Genomic DNA, 18,001 nt, shown 5'->3' on the forward strand with positions numbered 1-18,001 from the left:
ATACGATGTATGTATGGATGGATGGATTGATGGATGTTTGGATGGATGGATGTATGGATGGAATGTGACTGTGAAAATTAAGTATGCAAATACTGTACATATATACTGTGCAGAATTATTAGGCAAGTGAGTATTTTGACCATATCATCATTTTTATGCATTTTTTTCTAACTCCAAGCTGTATAAACTTGAATGCTTATTGGATTTTAGCATTGCATGTGATGTGCTTTTGTGTAATGAGGGAGGGTTTGGCCTCAGGAGATCAACACCCTATAATATCAAGGTGTGCATAATTATTAGGCAGCTTCTTTTCCTCAGACAAAATGGGCCAAAAAAGTAAAAAATTATAAAAAAAAAAAAAAAAAGTATTTCAGAGGGATGGAGAAGATATTGGGGCGTGGTCACAGAACCATCAAACGTTTTGTAGCAAATACTCAACAGAGTTGCAAGAAACATGTTGAGAAAAAAAACAAAACGCAAATGAACTTCCAAAGATTTGAGAAGAATCAAACGTGAAGCTACCAGGAACCCATTATCCTTCAGTCCTGTCATATACCAGAACTGCAACCTACCTGGAGAGCCCAGAAGGACAAGTGTTCAATCAGTGCTCAGAGACATGGCCAAGGTAAGGAAGAGTGAAATCCGACCACCACTGAACATGAAACAGTTGAAAAGTCAAGACTGGGCTAGGAAATATCTGAACAGATTTTTCAAAGGATTTATGGACTGATGAGATGAGTGACTCTTGAAGGACCGGATGGATGGGCCCCTGGCTGGATCAGTAATGGGCACAGAGCTCCACTTCGACAGCAAGGTGGAGGTGGGGTAATGGTATGGGCTGGTATTATTAAAGATGAGCTACTTGGACCTTTTCAGGTTGAAGATGGACTCAAAAAGGACTCCCAAACCTACTGCCAAGTTTTCAGAAGATACTTTCTGGTACAGGAAAAAGTCTGAATCTTTCAAGAAGTCCATCGCATGCATCGAAGTACATTTTTCATTTTGCTGCATAATAATTCTACACACTAATGGCGCTTTTCCACTGCATAGTACGGTACGGTTCGGTTCGGTACGGCTCACTTGTGGTGCTTTTCCACTGCATGGTACGGTACAGTACGGTTCGCTTCTGGTCGCTTTAAATGGTACCTGGTCTGTTGAGGTTCCAAGCGTACCGTACCGGTACTTAAATGTGACGGATCACTGATTGGTCAGACAGAATAGTCACTACCAGCGTCATTGGATTTGCGACACGAGACACTTTTTTAGCAGTATTTTTGTTTTGCTGCCATCAGCTTCATTTTAAACACATTTTTTCCGTCTAGCAGTTAAAAACAACCACATACCGAGAATCAGGAACACCATCCCCTCGATAGTCTCCATTGTTCCTGTGTTGTGGGTTTGAAAATGTGGCGCTTTTAAGATGATGTCATGGCAGTAGAGGTGCGCGCAAATAACGGTCAGCCCCACACACTTTGAAGGGGTACTACTGCAGTGGAAACGCAAAGCGATCCGAACTGTTCCACGCCGAGTCGAAGCGTACTGAGCCGAACCGTACCGTACTATTAGGGGTGCAACGGTACAGATAGCCCACGGTACGGTCCGTACCTCGGTTTTTGGGCCACGGTCTCGGTTCGGTTTCGGTACATGTTTTGTGCAGAAAGAGACTGCTATTTCATCCCAAAAATATGTTTTATTTTTCTTATGAGCATAAACAGAATGTCACAGTAGGAAGAACATCAATGTGTATGGAATAAATCAACACTCTAGTCTGTACTGAACAACACTAAGCAATACAACCTCTTCAAATACCACTTATGATATACAAAATGTAAACGAGCACACTTTAAAATATTCAAGTGGATCCCAATTCCAAACCTTGATAACTGGTAAATGAAGTGATCAATGTGAAATAAAAAGAGCAGAGCAAAATAATATAATAAAAAAAATACTGCATTCAGGATACAAAGTGCAATGTTACTAATCCACTTTTGAGAGATTCTTGTGCAAAAATATACTGCAGTCAAACATTTGACTGGGTTTGCGTTATGCATCCACTATGTGCTGGGAATGTAGAGAGTAGGCTACGTGGAGCCGGAGGTGAGGCGTTTATTTAGTAAGCGTGAGCGCGCTGGGGCGGGCACGTAACTTACATTCGCAGCCTGACTCATATTATTCAATGTGCGGTGGCTCACTAACAACAGTTGGCTGTTTTGAATGAGACGACCCGTGTGAACGAGGAGCGCTTTATGAACATCTATGACGCGCGAGCAGCGCCGGTCTGTTCGTGTGTCTGTTAGAGTGAGCGCTCGTGAGCGACACACATAACCTGATTTATACGAGGTTGAACTGGCCGTGTGACAAAGCGGGCATAAGCTGGACACGAGCGCGAGTTCGCGGGCGAATTTAATCCATATATGATATGGATCTAATATAAGGCACACTGTTGTTTTTTGAGAAGATTTTTTTAAGTGCGCCTTTTATAGTGCGGAAAATACGGTTAAAGGATCAGCACGAACTCTATGGCAGAACCGAAGTCCCGCGGGACACGAGGTTAGATTGTCCCGTGCAGGGCTGACCGAACGGTCCGGGATTTTACCGTGTACCGTTGCATCCCTACGTACTATGCAGTGGAAAAGCGCCATAAGAGTTGCCCAATAATTGTGCACACCGATATTCTCCTAAGAAAGCCAAAACCTCACTTTTGCTTCCTTAAATATTCAGGATTGAGGTTTATTAAGATGTTGGATTGGCTGAGAGCACAGTAGTAGTTCAGTAATAAAATGAAACCTCAAAAATATAAATTTTGCACACAGTGTATATGGCACTGTATGCATGTTTTATTTAGGTTAGGCTTAAAATGCAACTTCTAACACACTGTGAAACAGGCGGTCCCTGCTTTGTCTCCGTCCCCTCTAAGGGGTCATTGGCCCGATAAACTTTGAAGACCCCCTGATGTACTTTATAGTGAATATCACTTGATGTTATTGTTGTAAAGTGCACAAAGAGCGTAGATTTGTACTTGATGTCATGGTTCTCACCTTTAAAGAGAGTTCTGAGATGACGTGGGCCGGAGCATTAAATTAGCCCTGGCAGGCGCAGCCCTCATGGGTAAGCTAATCTGACAGCAGTGATCTCCTCCACATATCCCATATCATAATCAACTTTTATGCTCTTCATGCCTGTTGGAGATGGATCACTATTAGACCTTCATGCCCTGATGACACACTAATGCTAAAATGTGCGGTGACAGTGGCTTAGATGGCACACAAACACACACGTTCTAACGCTCTGTATTATTGTTGGGTGATTGAGCCATTGCCCCTCTAATGGAGTGGGTGATGCCAGAGCATTCAGAGTCAGCTTCCCCTCAGCACGTGAGACATGACTGATGTCACACATGTGCACACACGTGCAAAGATGCAAGAACTGAAGAATCAGGGCCATCAGGGCCAATTAATCAGTCATATAGGGGACATTAATAACATTTCAATCTCTCTCCCGCTGTCCCTTGTTCTATCTCATTTGCTTTTGATGTCACCGCCACCACAGCACTGTCTTTGATCTGGTTATCCATCAGCTTGATATGCTGGGTACAGTCGCAATGCTGATGTTTTCATGCTGGAAAGTCAATGCAGGTCCTGATGAAACAGACTTTTAAAGGGATATTGTCATGGATGAATCATAATCATATGAAGGAACACAGGAGAAATTTAACAGAATGTTCATTTTTTTATTAGTGCTGTCAGTCGATTAGATTAAAAAAAATGTAACTAAATTATCAAAATATTATATTTATAAATATATATATATATTTATATATATATATATTTATCAAAATATTTATATTATAAAAATATTAATTAAACATGAATCTTTTTTATATTTTTTATTAGTGCTGTCAATCAATTAAAGAAATCAACTCGATTAATCACAATTTTTTCTGTGATTAATCATGATTAATCACAAATAAAAACACAACTTTTATGTAGAGACAACATAATGACAGTATATTTTAAATACTTGTTTAATGCCCCCCCCCCCCCACACCAATTTTAAATTAATTATAGGCATTGAACATTAAAGTGTAATTGAAAGCTATACTTTTTAAAACATTTATTAGGCTTCAAAGTATATAGCTTAAAATTTAGGTGAACTTTAAACAATCCTCACATAAACCTTAATTAATGTCGTATTTACCTGTGCCCTTCCTACCTGACTAACAGGACAATATATAGAAAGTGAATTAAGTTATCAAACAGTCTGCAAGGTATTCATTATAGATTAAATATAGACTAATCCTTATCAAACCTGCAAAAGTTCTTTGCTCAAGAGCAGTGATTAATTTTCTGTGTTATTGTACCTTTGTTCTTTGATTAACTTTACTGACAGACATAATTATTGGCTACTGTCTCTTTAAGAGTAGCCGTTTTCATAGATTTTGGCCCATTTAACCTTGAAAATTGTGCTTTAAGATTTTCTGGTAAATATACAGAAATGTAATAATTTCTTGTAATAATCTGTGCATTTACTAAACAAAGCACAGTATTCACTGCATAAATTCTAAATTGAATATAGATGAATCCTTATTTAAAGGTACAAAAGTTATTCAGTCATTTCTTTTGTTCTTTGATTGGCTTTGCTTTGTATCTTTAGAAACCCAGTCATATTTTTGAATGGTCATGGTTTTTTCCTTTATTTTCCCCTGAGATGTTAGGAATAAGGATTTAAGTCTTTTACTTCCTGCTTATTATGACGTAGAAAATAAAAAATAAAAATGACGGTTTTAAAAACCGGAACCGGCGAACATTTAAACATTTTAATAGTAAAATGAACAACTACAAAACGAAAGTATAAGCCAGCAGCCCCTCATTGACGACTGATGTAACGTTACACACAACATAAACAAAACACAACATAAAATCAGGCGTCGTCACTCCTCTTTTATGATAACTATGTGTATGATCCGCTCCTCCGTGCAACATGAGATGCGAGACCGGTGTGTGAGTGTCTTTCATAATCACTCGCGCTGTCCTCTCACACCCCTCGCCCATTCACCCTCGTCCTGCTCGCCACAGGCAACTAACTAGAAATTTTGTGTGAAATGAACTTCAAAATCTGGTGACAGCTAACGTTAGCCTAGTAGACGGAAGAGTGATTTCTCTGATGTGCGCGCAGTTCTGGATTAGTAGGTGTGGCTTGCGGAGCTGTGCATTGTGGGAGTTGTAGTCTTTCATACAAATGTCTTTTCTCGATCAAGAGGGCACCAAATTCAAAAATTATTTTACATTTCGACTACATACATTATCTACTTTCAAAGGGGTGAAATGCTCCTTTAATTACAGACAGCAGCAGGTTTATTAGGCTCCTGTTACTTTAAGACTAGCATCTGACACATCCTTTTTTATCTTTACGTTCACACTTCATTTGATCTCCCATTTAATTACACATTTGTAATGATCAAATAACACACTACAGTTAAAATTATAATCAAGTACTTTACATAGTGTGTGTATGTGTTTGAATTTGCAGGATGCCAAGTTTGTAGAGGAGAGGAGGAAACAGCTGCAGTCGTATCTGCGTATGGTGATGAATAAACTGATCCAGACACTGCCTGAATTCACTGCCCAGCCCACAAAGGAGACCTTACTGCATTTACTGCCTTTCTGCCAGTGAGTACACACACACTAACACAATAATCCACATGAAGTAACCATGAACTGTATGTAATTCAGCTCTATGAACTCTATATGACACTCCATGAAAGATACATGCCATTTTGAGTTGTCACTCAAGTAAGGCACGACAATCAAACTTTCAAATTCCATGTATGCATGCTAAATAAAGAAATGTCACTGATTCATGCGCGCCGTCTGTCGTGCTGCACTTGATTTACTAAAGGAATTAAGCAAAAAAGGCCATAAAGTTTTTATTGAATGCTATATGCATGCCGAATTTACAATCTCGTGGGTTGCTTCTGAATATTAGATTGTAGAAGATGCAATTTGGTATACTTTAGTAAAGTAGTTCTTTATCTTTTTGACTCCAAGGCCTCCCATTGTCCACAGCAATATTCAAAAGCCAGACTCAGACACTGAAACTCCTTGTTTCTGTGACTTAAATGTAATGATTTCAGAAGTTTGAAGATCTGAATGTTGGTGAATGTTCAAGATTCCCACTCTTTTTAACTAGTGAATTTACATGATTTACTGTAAAAAGATGAGGATTTTTTAAATGAATATTTTATAATCACAGTTTCTCCCCAGTAAAATATTTCAGAGCTTGGCGTGACTAGAAAAATGGATATTCATTATGAAAAGAAATGCCCGTGGAGTTTGAAGATCACACTTTTGAACCTCATAAATACAGGACCCCTTGCTTAGGGGGTAAATTAAAATAAGAAATATCTTTCATTTTAGTTTTTTTCAGCTTATTTTAATGCTTGTTGCCTTATTTTAAATAACTTTAGGTCATTTTGAGGCCCTTTTGGAATTTTCTTGAGAACCATTGCTACAGTATGACTGCCGGTATGGCTCCATTGTGATTGGCTTTTTAAAATGCAGAAAATACACTTGGCTACACAGTGTCTAGATATAGGCCCCATTATAATGCTCTCCTCCAATATTTGATCATCATTTGATGAATTACTGCTGTCATTATGAGCAGAAAAAGCACACAAAAAATCGCTTTTTAATAAACCCCATTTACAGCCTGCTTTCCGTGGGCGATAACAGCACAGCGTTAATTATGCACTGACTTTTACAAACTTCCTAAAACCATATTTCCATGCACAGGTGTGTTTGTGCTGAATAGAATGCAAATGACTTCATTTAAATACCTATGAGACTTTTTCAGCACCTGTTTAAGCTAGATTACAATGGCTAGTGAATAGATCCCGTGTTTTTTTCCCCACACTGCCCACTATACACAGAGCAAATGCATCAAAAACCATCATCTCACAGCTGCTCTTTAACAGGAAGTTTGATCTGCTTACACTCCGCTGACATCCTGCATTTTACCAGCCAGTTTTCTGTTCCGATTGGCTCATTGATTTATCAGGTCAGACTTCCTTTCACACGCTGGATCTCAATGGTTTATTGTAAGCGCTGGCTCTGGCAGTGTGACGTGATTACAAACAGGAAATTAATAATAAAAAAAAAAACTATTTTACCCTCACATCAAATCGGATTTAATTAAAACAGACCCTTGGCACATTGTGAGAAGATAATGGCTCTTTGCTTGGCATGACTGGAGATAATTTGAGTACTAAGGACAGATGAGTCCAGCTGCTTTTTTAGGTAGCGAGAGAGAGAGAGAGAGAGAGAGTTGGATGTCATGTACTGTATGATTAACATCCCATTTAGTCTCAATAGTCCTCATATAGGGGCTCCCAGAGTCCTTGAGTCCATTCTCTATGTGTATTACTTTTGTATACAGTAAATGGAGTGCACTGTTCACACATTAATTGCTTGTGTTTCTGAACATGCGCCGTCTAACAACTGTGTTTATTCTCGATGCATTTGCCAGTGTGGTTTATGTGATTAACAATTCTGTTCTTGTCCTCTGGAAGCTGCTCTCAGACCTGGAATAGATGCTCACAGCAATTTGAACACATTGACGAATACATATCCGAGCCAATAAAGCCGACTCCTGGCAAACAGACAGCAAAAGGCTGTCGCACAGAGGTTATAGTGAGCGTGCGCTGCCAACCAGGGAATCCTTTCATGTTAAAACAGCTCTTGTGTGCCCGTCCCTGGCATCTCCTGACTGTCACTGTCAGTTTTGAGTATAGGATGACAAAGGTCTTTTAAAAGACGTGCTTGCGAGAAGGTTTCTGTAGAACAAAAAGCGTTTTCAGACTTTGAGAGAATTCAGCTTTGAAATGGAAGACACTTGAGGTCTATAGATCTTTACTGAGCAGGGCTGCTTCAAAAAACCTCCAGCAAAGGTGGTCTCAGCCAGTTGTCATTTTGGTTTTGATGGAGCTCTAGTGACGGTCTTTGACTCACTTGGTGATGTCGGTGAGATTAGACATGAACAAAGACAAAAACACTTTTTAACCACTTGGTATCTCTTAAAGTAAGTGTGAGACTTGGTCTACTAGTTCGTCTTCGTTTAGGATACAGGTAGACCGGGGTATAAAATAGATGATTGATATTTTTTCCCAATGTTTTTGAAAGTCTCTTATGCTCACCAAAAAAAAAAAAAAAATACAGTGAAACACTAATATTGTCAAACACTTTTAAAAATAACTTTTCCTTTTTAATCAATTTTAAAATGTCATTTATTCCGGTAACACTTCCTTTTACAGTCCAGTTTCCCATGTAAATACTACACTGTAAAAAATTTGGAGTAGGATTTACTTGAAAAAACCTTGCTAAACGATCTCACTCAGAAAATGCTAGTAAATTTACAAAGATTTGCCAAGTAAAAACCTAAACATATTTATCAGTAGCTTTAATTAGAAATCTTTAAGTTAAATTTACTTGGAATATGGAATTAAGTAAACGTTACAAAAAATAAGTAATTTTAACTCGGCTTGTAAAAGGTTGATTAGTACCGATTTCCTTTGCCTTTGTATTACATTTCACTAAAACAAGAATCTTGAATTTTATCATTTATAGTATGTGCTTTACTTAGATCATCTTGAGACATTAACATTAAGCCTCATGTGAATGCAAACACCTCAATACTTGGTAGGCAATACACAATGGCGGTAACATTTGATGAGTCGTTTTTGTGTTTGAATGTGTCATTTTGAGCAAAAAATTTACTCGAAATGTCACAAAATGGCAATTTACTAATACTGACAACAAAAATCAATGATAAAACCAGTGAAAAATGAGCCTCATTGATTATTCAAGGTCCAGTGCATGATGGGAACCCCAGTATCAGAAAAGTTGAGTAATTTTATTGAGTTGATATTTACACTTTCATTTATACTCGCTTGAATTAAGTACTGATATGGAATTTACTTTTACTTTTTTACTTACTACTTTTTTTCGCTAGTATTTACTTCACCAAAAAATCATTTTTTTACAGTGTATGTACTTATTTTAGTAACTACAATTACTGGGTAATAACTAGTACTAACCCTGAACCTACCCCTGTTCCATGTACTTACCTTATATTAGCCTGTACTTTCTAGGTAAGTACACTGTAAGTACTGTACTGTAAAAGGAAGCGTTACCTTTATTCCTTTGGAAAAATGTTATTGTTTTGTATTATTCAAAATCCACTGGGCTCAAAAATCTAAGGGAGCAGGTTGACTTGATTGGCCACGTCCGTTTCAATGTGGTTGACCCGTTTCAAAATTCGCTTCATAGAAATGATGCACCTATCCACAACAAGAAGCCTCTCCAGCAGGGATGAAAGGGATAGAAGGATAAGGAAGAGCTGAATCTCTGTTCTTAGAGGTTATGTAACATTAGGAGGCTCTTTCAGGCTTCTGTTTAGGCTGCAGATCAGGCTTCAGCTGGAAGGACCCATTTTTGAGTGTGTGTGTGTATGTTGAGCTGTGGATGGAGAGATGGATAGATTTACTGGTGGGGGGGCATTGCAACACCCCGCTTACCTGCTTCTAGCTTCTTCCCTGCTGCTCAAGTTTGATTGAAAGCTGCTCAGCACTTCACTTTTCCCGTATTTTTTTTTTCTTTCCCCTCGTCCAGCTCTCTTCTTTTCTCTCTCAGCCCTATGTCGATCTGACAGCAGCAATATAGCAGAGGAGAAGCCGATCATGGTATGATGTGTGTTGCATAACCACACTTCTGGTTTACTGTTCAAATTTCATTTCCTTTGAAACCTCTCAAACACTTTTCGTTATATGTATTCAGAACATGCTTTTTTTAACTGTTGTTTTTGGTCCTCTTTGAGAACAGTAAAGTAAATTTACTGTTTTCCTCCACTTTAAGACGATCCAGGAAAAGTACTGTATGTGAACCATAGATTTTTTGCATAAATTGGTCATAACTGATACCTTGTGGGATAGAAAGTGACTGTCACTGTCACTGTGTCCATGTTTTTTATGCTTGTGTAATGTGAGTGTCAAATATTTTATAATTATCGGTAACTGCACCTCTAAAGCATTTATTAATCTTTGTTAATATTAATCTCAACATTTACTAATACATTATTAAAATCAATGTTTTAAAATTAGGTAATGCACTGTGGACTAACATGAACAAACATTGAACAACTGAGTTTTTATAAATTAACGTTAACAGAGATTAACAAATACAGTAACAAATGCTTTGTTCATGTTAGTTACATTGACTCATTTTAACAAATGAAACCTTATTGTAAAGTGTTACCCAATTATCCAACCACAGCACAGAGCAAATAACTGGTTTACAGGGGGGAAAGTATGTGGATTTTTCTATGGATTTATCAAATTGGGTTATTTTATTGTATTAAACAGTAAATATTAATATTTCAAAAATATAATCTTTCTTTTTCATTCCACACTTAATGTTTAATCTCCAGGTTGGCAGACATACAGTTGATTGTGTTTAAGCAGACTATGGTTTCTGTTGTTTTGACTTGGTTGGAAATGTATTGGAAATCCACACACGTTTTCTTTCAAATGTTGGTGCATTCAGTTGGACAAAAGCGTTTATTTGCTCTTCGATGTGGCTCTATACTCCTAAAATATCTGGCATTTACTTTACACACATAAAAACACACTGTCACTGTACGAATTTGATTGGATGCAGTCACAGCCTTTCCATCCCGCAAGAGCCAGGTTTATGATACATTTGCCTTGAGTTCTGCCCACAAACACACACACAAAACAAAAAAACATGAATGTTATTTCAGGGCTGGATCCTGACATACGTGATACACAGTGTTTGAACTTTAACGTGTCCTTTAGGGGAGCCCACTTGTTGTGGTTGTTGGGAGGAGGTTGACTTCCAAAGATACGTAACAGCTACAAGAGTATGCACACTTTATACAGCACTTTTTACCCTAGTATACTTTATCGACACAGATTGATGAGTCAAACAGCAGATAGCCACCCATAAATAGTCTATAAATTAGCTGTCAATTTGAGTTCACTTGAACAAAGGCTAAATTACTCGTCAGGCCTCTGAAGAATACCATAATTCCTCCGTTCAATTAGGCCTACATGGAGAGTCACGCAGACCTATAACAACCCAGCCACAACAGATAATTGGGAATAACATGCTTTACCTTAACAGAGAATGGATTTTAAGGACTTCGCACGCAGATCAGTGGCCTCCAACGTTTATATTTTTTCCACAAATCTTTGAGTTAACATGTAGTTTCTAAACATGATTTTGCACCGCAGCGCTATCCGCATTGATGCTCATGACAAGAATAGCAATGATAGTTATCTTTATTGAAGTGAATTAGGTTTAAATCGCCTTCATGCATGAATGAATGATATTTTACTATTTTACACATACCTGTAATAATCTATGATTATCACATTATACAACATTGAAATTGCACGTCAAAATAAAAGGTTGTCAATGTTTATTTTTTGAGACCCACCAAAATGTCACGTATCACGTTTTCAGGGGAGCCCATGTCTTTAAGCTGAGCTCTCCCTAGCGGACTATGGTTTCTATGGGACTATGGACTATATGGACTATGGTAGTTCGCACCCTGGTGATACAGGAGCACGACTCTGACAAGCACACCACTCCTCTGTCGTTCATCTATGACAGTCTCACAACATTGCAGTCGCCCTTCATTCCACCTGGCACTTCCAAAAGTGTTTTTTCCAAGAATCTGCTTTCCCACCCGCTTTCCTGCTCACTGTTTGCACCGTCAAAATGAGAAATGAGATTATATAGAAATAAAATAGAAAAAAAGTCTCCTTCCCTGTAGAGTGCTGCAGTGATTGTATTTTTGGAGGTCAACCTGAAAGTTAGCATCACCCTGGTTCCCTCAACAAAATCTAAAATAGGATTTTTCCATAGTCTTTTGGATTTCTATAATATATATATAATATATAATATATATATATATATATATATATATATATATATATATATATACAGTATATATATATATACTTTGTGTTCATCAAAAGTTTGATTCTCACTATGTTCATCATGATAATCTTCACAAATGAACTTTCATGAAGTTTAAAGCCTAAATACAATCACCAGAAGTAAAAAAGCTAAACGTGGGCTATAAACGAATGACTGTATGCCACAGAAAACTTTTGAGTTAGAATAGTTGCAAGTGCAATTAAAAACCTTATACATGGCTGTTAAGGTGTTCTTTAAAAGAATCACAAGGAGGTAATACTGCTGTACTTTCTTGTAGAATTAAGCTTATTTTAACCACATACCTTATTTCAGGCATTTAACCCCAAAAAACATTGACTTCAGAACGATGAAACTGGTTTCTGGGATTTGGCCGACAAAAATACATTATTCCTACAATTTAGTCAAGATTCAGAATGAAGTTCCAATTAGGTATCCACTAATAATGTTTCAATTTTAATTGGGTTATTATAAAACAAACGGTAACACTTTAGAATACGGTTCCTTCGTTAATGAATAACTACACAAGAACCAATAAGTAACACAATATTTACAATCACTCAGTAACAACAGTGATTGTTATAACTCACTCACAACAGTTCACTATTAATTAACTAATCCATAACTATTATTTTTTTAATGCTTCCCAGAGAACTACTGAAATAAGTTTGTTAATATCTAGTAACTACTATTAACTAAAAAAAACTCTGATTAACGAATTAGTACGAATTAGTAAGTAATAGTGCACAGATGAAAGTGGTACTCCATACTTCTATGGGAATTACAAATTATTTGGATCTGTATAATAAAGTGAAGATCATGGGAACTAACTAGTAATGACTCAAGTGTTACTACATACTTCTAAAGAAATTTTCTAAAAGTTTACTAAAGTTCACCAAAAATCTCAAATGCTTGAAATGACTTTAGTGTTTGGTTGCTCAAATCATGACTAGATCATGTATTAACACTTGAGTCATTAACACAAGTTCCCATGATCTTCACTTTATAATACGAATCCAAATAATTAGTAAATCCCATAGAATTATGACGTACCACTTACTAATTCGTAAATCAGAGTTTATTTTTAGTTAATAGTAGTTTAGTTAACTAGATTGTTAATAAACTTTTTCAGTAGTTCTCTGGGAAGCATAAAAAAGTAGTAGTTATTGATTACAACTTTTCATCAGTGCGCTATTACTTTCTAGTTCGTTAATCAGTCTTTCTTATTAGTTATTATAAAACGGTTAGTTCGAATCCTTGATTCTGATTGGTCAAGAGCTGTGCTTTATTCACGATAAAACACGGCTATAACCGCTTCACCCAACGGTTCTATTGATCGGTGCGCAACACTGCGGTTCTATGTTGTTTTTATTTGAGCTTTCATGCATTTTACACATTGTTGCTGTTCACGCTCAGGGACTATTTTTTTCTCGCGGAAGGAAGACTTTTAGTGATTTTACTTCAAGAACGTTGCACTAATTCATTGTTTTTTACTTAAATATTGTGAGGCAACCGTTTTAAAAAAGCAATAAGGTACTCGAGGCAAGTCCTGTATCGTGAAAAAGTAACAGCTGAAGGGCGTTGTTAGGCAAGACGCAAAGCGTTATTTATTCACAATACAGCACAGCCTCTCGTACCTTATTGCTAACATATAATAACAGTTACTAGATTGTTAATATTTTGTTTCTCATTGGTTCTTGTGTAGTTATTCATTAACGAAGGAACCATATTCTAAAGTGTTACCAAAAAAATAACTTTTATCTTGTATTTAATTGCATTATTCTATCATGAATTATTTTTAATCATTGATCTGTAATATCTCTACTTTATTTGTAGTATTTGTCTTGTTTTTAGCAAGCAGAGGTATACAGTACAGTATGTACAGTACCATTACTTTATGTACATTGATTTATATTTATGTAGTTTGGGAGCGGGATCGTCACTGGCTCCTCCAGCTCATGAGTGACATAGTTGTCATGGTTTCCAAGCTGGGGTTTTCTCTGTACGGTGAGCCTCAGCTGGGTAATGTATAGTGTCTAACCATCAACTCCAGCTGATGTCTATATAGCCCTCCCTCAGGACTCACACACTGTCTCTGACACACACACTCAGCCTCAGTAGGCTCAACTCGCAGGCATCTTTCAATTTCAGTTTGTTAGCCTTGAGTTACCGGTGATGTCAGTGCGCGCCCCGTGAGGATATAAGGAAACGACGTAATCGCGAGGAGCTTGTTTCATTGTTTATTTACCTTCAGCGGGGACTCTGACAAGCAGGAGCGTTTAGTCACACAGAGTAAATGCACAGAGGACATGTCTGAGCCGTGGTTTCCTCTGCTCCGTTTAAGCATTTAGGTGCCTGGTGGGAGCTATCGGTTTTCCAAAGATATTACAACTCAAATGAGTCAGGCAGGAGAAGAAAGAGCAAAGTGGCCTGGGGGTTCACCCATGTTTGCGTTTGTTCTCTAACAGGGACAGCCCGACGGCCAATGAGAGTGGAGCCAAAACTGCCCGATCCAGTCGCTTCCCCAGACTAGGCCGCAGCTCGGGCCGGGATTCCCGGAACCCTGAACCCCAAAGCGGTGACCTTTAACCTCCATAGAACTCATCAGTATGGATGTACTGAGCCCGGGACCTTTTCTTCTATTATGGATGTACATACCGCCACTGCCGGAAACTAGCTGGCACGATGAACGAAATCAAATGCGGAAGAGCGTTCAGTAGTTACTATTGTGCCTAGTGATTTATCACAGACGATGTTTTTGGGAAAAGTCAGGATGCCATTTTTTGACTAACTGCAGTGACGTGAAACTTTTATGAGGCCGCGATGAGAATTGTGTGATCGTCTGGAAATTATTTGCACATCTTAATATGATTTGACTGCGACACATGGGACTCATTTTAATTTTTTATTTTTATATAGGTTTTGTTACCATGCTCTGCTATGTATGAGGCACAAAGTTAATGTAATTGTATTATGTCTGCACTTATAATACATATACAAAACGATCACTTCTTAGATGGAGTATCTGGTGAGCGTCAAAAATACGATGAAGTGTTATACGGGTACGTCTAGCCCCTGTTGTCTGTCCCAGAAAACCTTTCATTTGAAATTTCCCAGGCTGCCATTATCCTGTATGACCTCGGGAGTACTGTTACACAGAAGTCGGTGCGTATCGCATTGTGTGAACTGAACAGAAGAGAATTTCGTAGCAGGGGAACCTCCACTGAATGAATGAGCGGACCAGTTCACCGTATTTTAATTACGAGCACAATGATGATTGGAAATCGTTAATAATAAATAGTATTTATTGTAATGTTATATGGGGTTTATAGACAGGAACCATGATGTGTTTAAATGAATAGTCCACTATCAAACTGAATGTGATGTAGAATTGCCACAGTAGCAAATCATGTGTGTGCTTTGCATATGTGCCTGTTTGCAACCTTTTGTACTAGTAAGCAACTGTATATGATGTTTTTTCTTAAACAGAGTATGTTTCTGTCCCAGATGTGACAGGAAGCAGCTGTTTTTGCAGCTTAATGAATATATGAATAAAGACAAGTACCAACACACACAATTTTGTTTTGTTTTGTTCCAAATGTGTAAGGTAACTCGTGGTGACACGGCTCTGTTTGCTCCAGTTTGGGCTAATAAGTGTTTTAAATGCTCAAAGTAAAAAATAAATAAATATAAAGTTGCCAACACTGGTTGAATTTGAGCTTGTGACCTGCGTTGCCATGGTAACCTGACTCAAAACTAAAATTAAAATTTGACAACACCTCCAGGTTACTAAGAAAGAAATGGGTTATATAAAAATAGGTCATATAGGTTTGTTGGTACTTTCGGTCACCTAAGTTTCCGTTTCTGTAACTGAAAATTGTGCTTGCAATACAGCAAAATAATAGTGCTATAGGTTTTAAGTGAGGTTTTATGCTTTGGCTATGTTAATGAAATGCTGCATCATAGTTGCTTTTGCTGTCATCATGCAGGAAAGAAATGACTAATTACAATTCAATATACAAAAATAGGTGCAAGAAAGACCAATGGTGCGTTCAATTCGAGCGCAAGTGGACTGTGAAGTGGACTTCACTGGTTATTCCACCATCGAAGGGAGTGAACATGTTCAGTTCGAACTTTAAAGGGAACTTTGAACAGCATAGGGAATTTTTATTGCAAAAGTGGTCCTAAATCCCAGTGGATTTGAAAAATTAAGGATTTGCCATTGCTTATTGTGAAAGAGTTTGAATAATTGTGGAAGAGCTTTGTTATGTAATGTAATCTTTGTTATGTAATTTCCAGCCATAAATAGGCTATTTCTGAACTATATTTTGAACATGATCATGTTAAGATAGCTACATTTAAATTGTTACTTATTGAAGCTCCTGGGAAGGAGCCTTTTAATAGATCCCGGCACTTTGGTTCAGAACCTCTGCCTAAAAGTGGGGCATGTTGTCACTATCCAGCAAAATCTGGATTTTACGGGTATGTGTACATGACAACAATGTACTGGAACGACAACACGACTACAAATGCTGTGTAATTCAGGCCAGGCCTGTAGTTGGAAGTGTCACTTTGTTAAACACTAAGTGCCTATAGATAATACGCATGTGCATGACGTCACAGTTTTCACAAATTCACGTTTTTTGTAGTTTACACAGAGAAAATAACGTTATCGTTTTCGAAAACGTGCACTTTAAATCTCGTTTTCAAAAGTTTGCATTTTCAGGCCCCCAAAACGTAAGTGAACGGCCAAAACGCATAAGTAGTTTTCAATTTGTAGTTGAAAACGGTGTCATGTAATCCAGGACAGTCTTAAAACCAACATATAAAACTACTAGAGAACACACACGTTTGTGTAATTGGACCTTTGATTAGGAACCTTTTTGGTTATACGACTAGCCAGGATACAACACACTCCTGGATCAACATCTTTAGTCACTTTTCCACCGTCAGGCTGAACCGTTCTTGTTTCTTAACCGTTCCATTCCATGCCGATCCGACCACTGGATCATTTTCCACAGTGGGGCTGTGACAACGGACGCGTAACAAATGCGTCAGTCGTTGCCTTGGTATTGCAAGAGTTTACTGGCACAGTGTGACCACATTATGGAGGATGATCAGATATTTCTTTGGTAGCACTTTACTTGAAGGGGTGTGCATAAGACTGACAAGACACCTTCATAACCATATAACATGATCTTGAATATGGGTTATGCATGTTAGGGTTTATGGGTTATGCAATAATTAGGGTTTATGCATGTTTATGACAACTGTCATTAAGTGTCTTTCGCTCAATAAGGACATTTTGAATGCAAATATGACATTGTTTAAGATGTCTTTGTTATGAAATCTTGACATAAACCAATACATCATAACCTGTCAGAGTCTTTGTCATGACAACTTGACATTAAATTAACCCTCAGGTGCTCTTCGTTTCGGAGTCACACTTGTTATCTTCCCGGTCAAAAGTGACCGGACACCTAAAAATGAAACTTTCTCCATCCCAGTAAAACCAATGCAATTTATTTTTGTTCTATAATATTTATTCTTTTTAATTTAGTATTTTGAGACAGTTTGATTGAATTTATTAATATTTATGCAATATTTATGGTTTATTTTTGCCATGGAAAAGTATATATATTTTTCTAAATATATATAATTTTTTTAAAAAAATTATGAATGCAGTATTTTAGTATACTATAGAGTCTTGGCCTTCAGAAAAAAAATTTTTTTTGAAGAAAATTAGCACCATCTAGTTACACTATAGAGAAAAAGCGTAGAATCATGGTGTAATCACTAGCCTTCGTTTCGGAGTCACACTTGTTATCTTCCCGGTCAAAAGTGACCGGACACCTAAAAATGAAACTTTCTCCATCCCAGTAAAACCAATGCAATTTATTTTTGTTCAGTTATATTTTTTTCTTTTTAATTTTGTATTTGCAGCCAATTTGATGTTACTTATTAATATTTATGCAATATTTATGGTC

At 37.4% G+C, this 18,001-nt stretch overlaps 1 protein-coding gene across 1 annotated transcript in view; it reads left to right on the forward strand.

Annotated features, from left to right (window-relative positions):
* The window catches only part of snx29 (sorting nexin 29), a 192,729-nt gene extending 177,138 nt beyond the window's left edge, over positions 1-15,591 (forward strand). The window contains exons 20-21 of the mRNA XM_039685322.2: positions 5,530-5,669; positions 14,483-15,591. Of these exons, the coding sequence (XP_039541256.2) occupies positions 5,530-5,669; positions 14,483-14,603 (261 nt within the window). The 3' untranslated portion in view covers positions 14,604-15,591. The remainder of the gene's footprint in view (positions 1-5,529; positions 5,670-14,482) is intronic.
* Positions 15,592-18,001: the final 2,410 nt, after the last annotated feature.

Source organism: Pimephales promelas, chromosome 17 (assembly GCF_988280905.1).
Source record: "Pimephales promelas chromosome 17, fPimPro1.hap1.1, whole genome shotgun sequence".
NCBI lineage: Eukaryota > Metazoa > Chordata > Actinopteri > Cypriniformes > Leuciscidae > Pimephales > Pimephales promelas.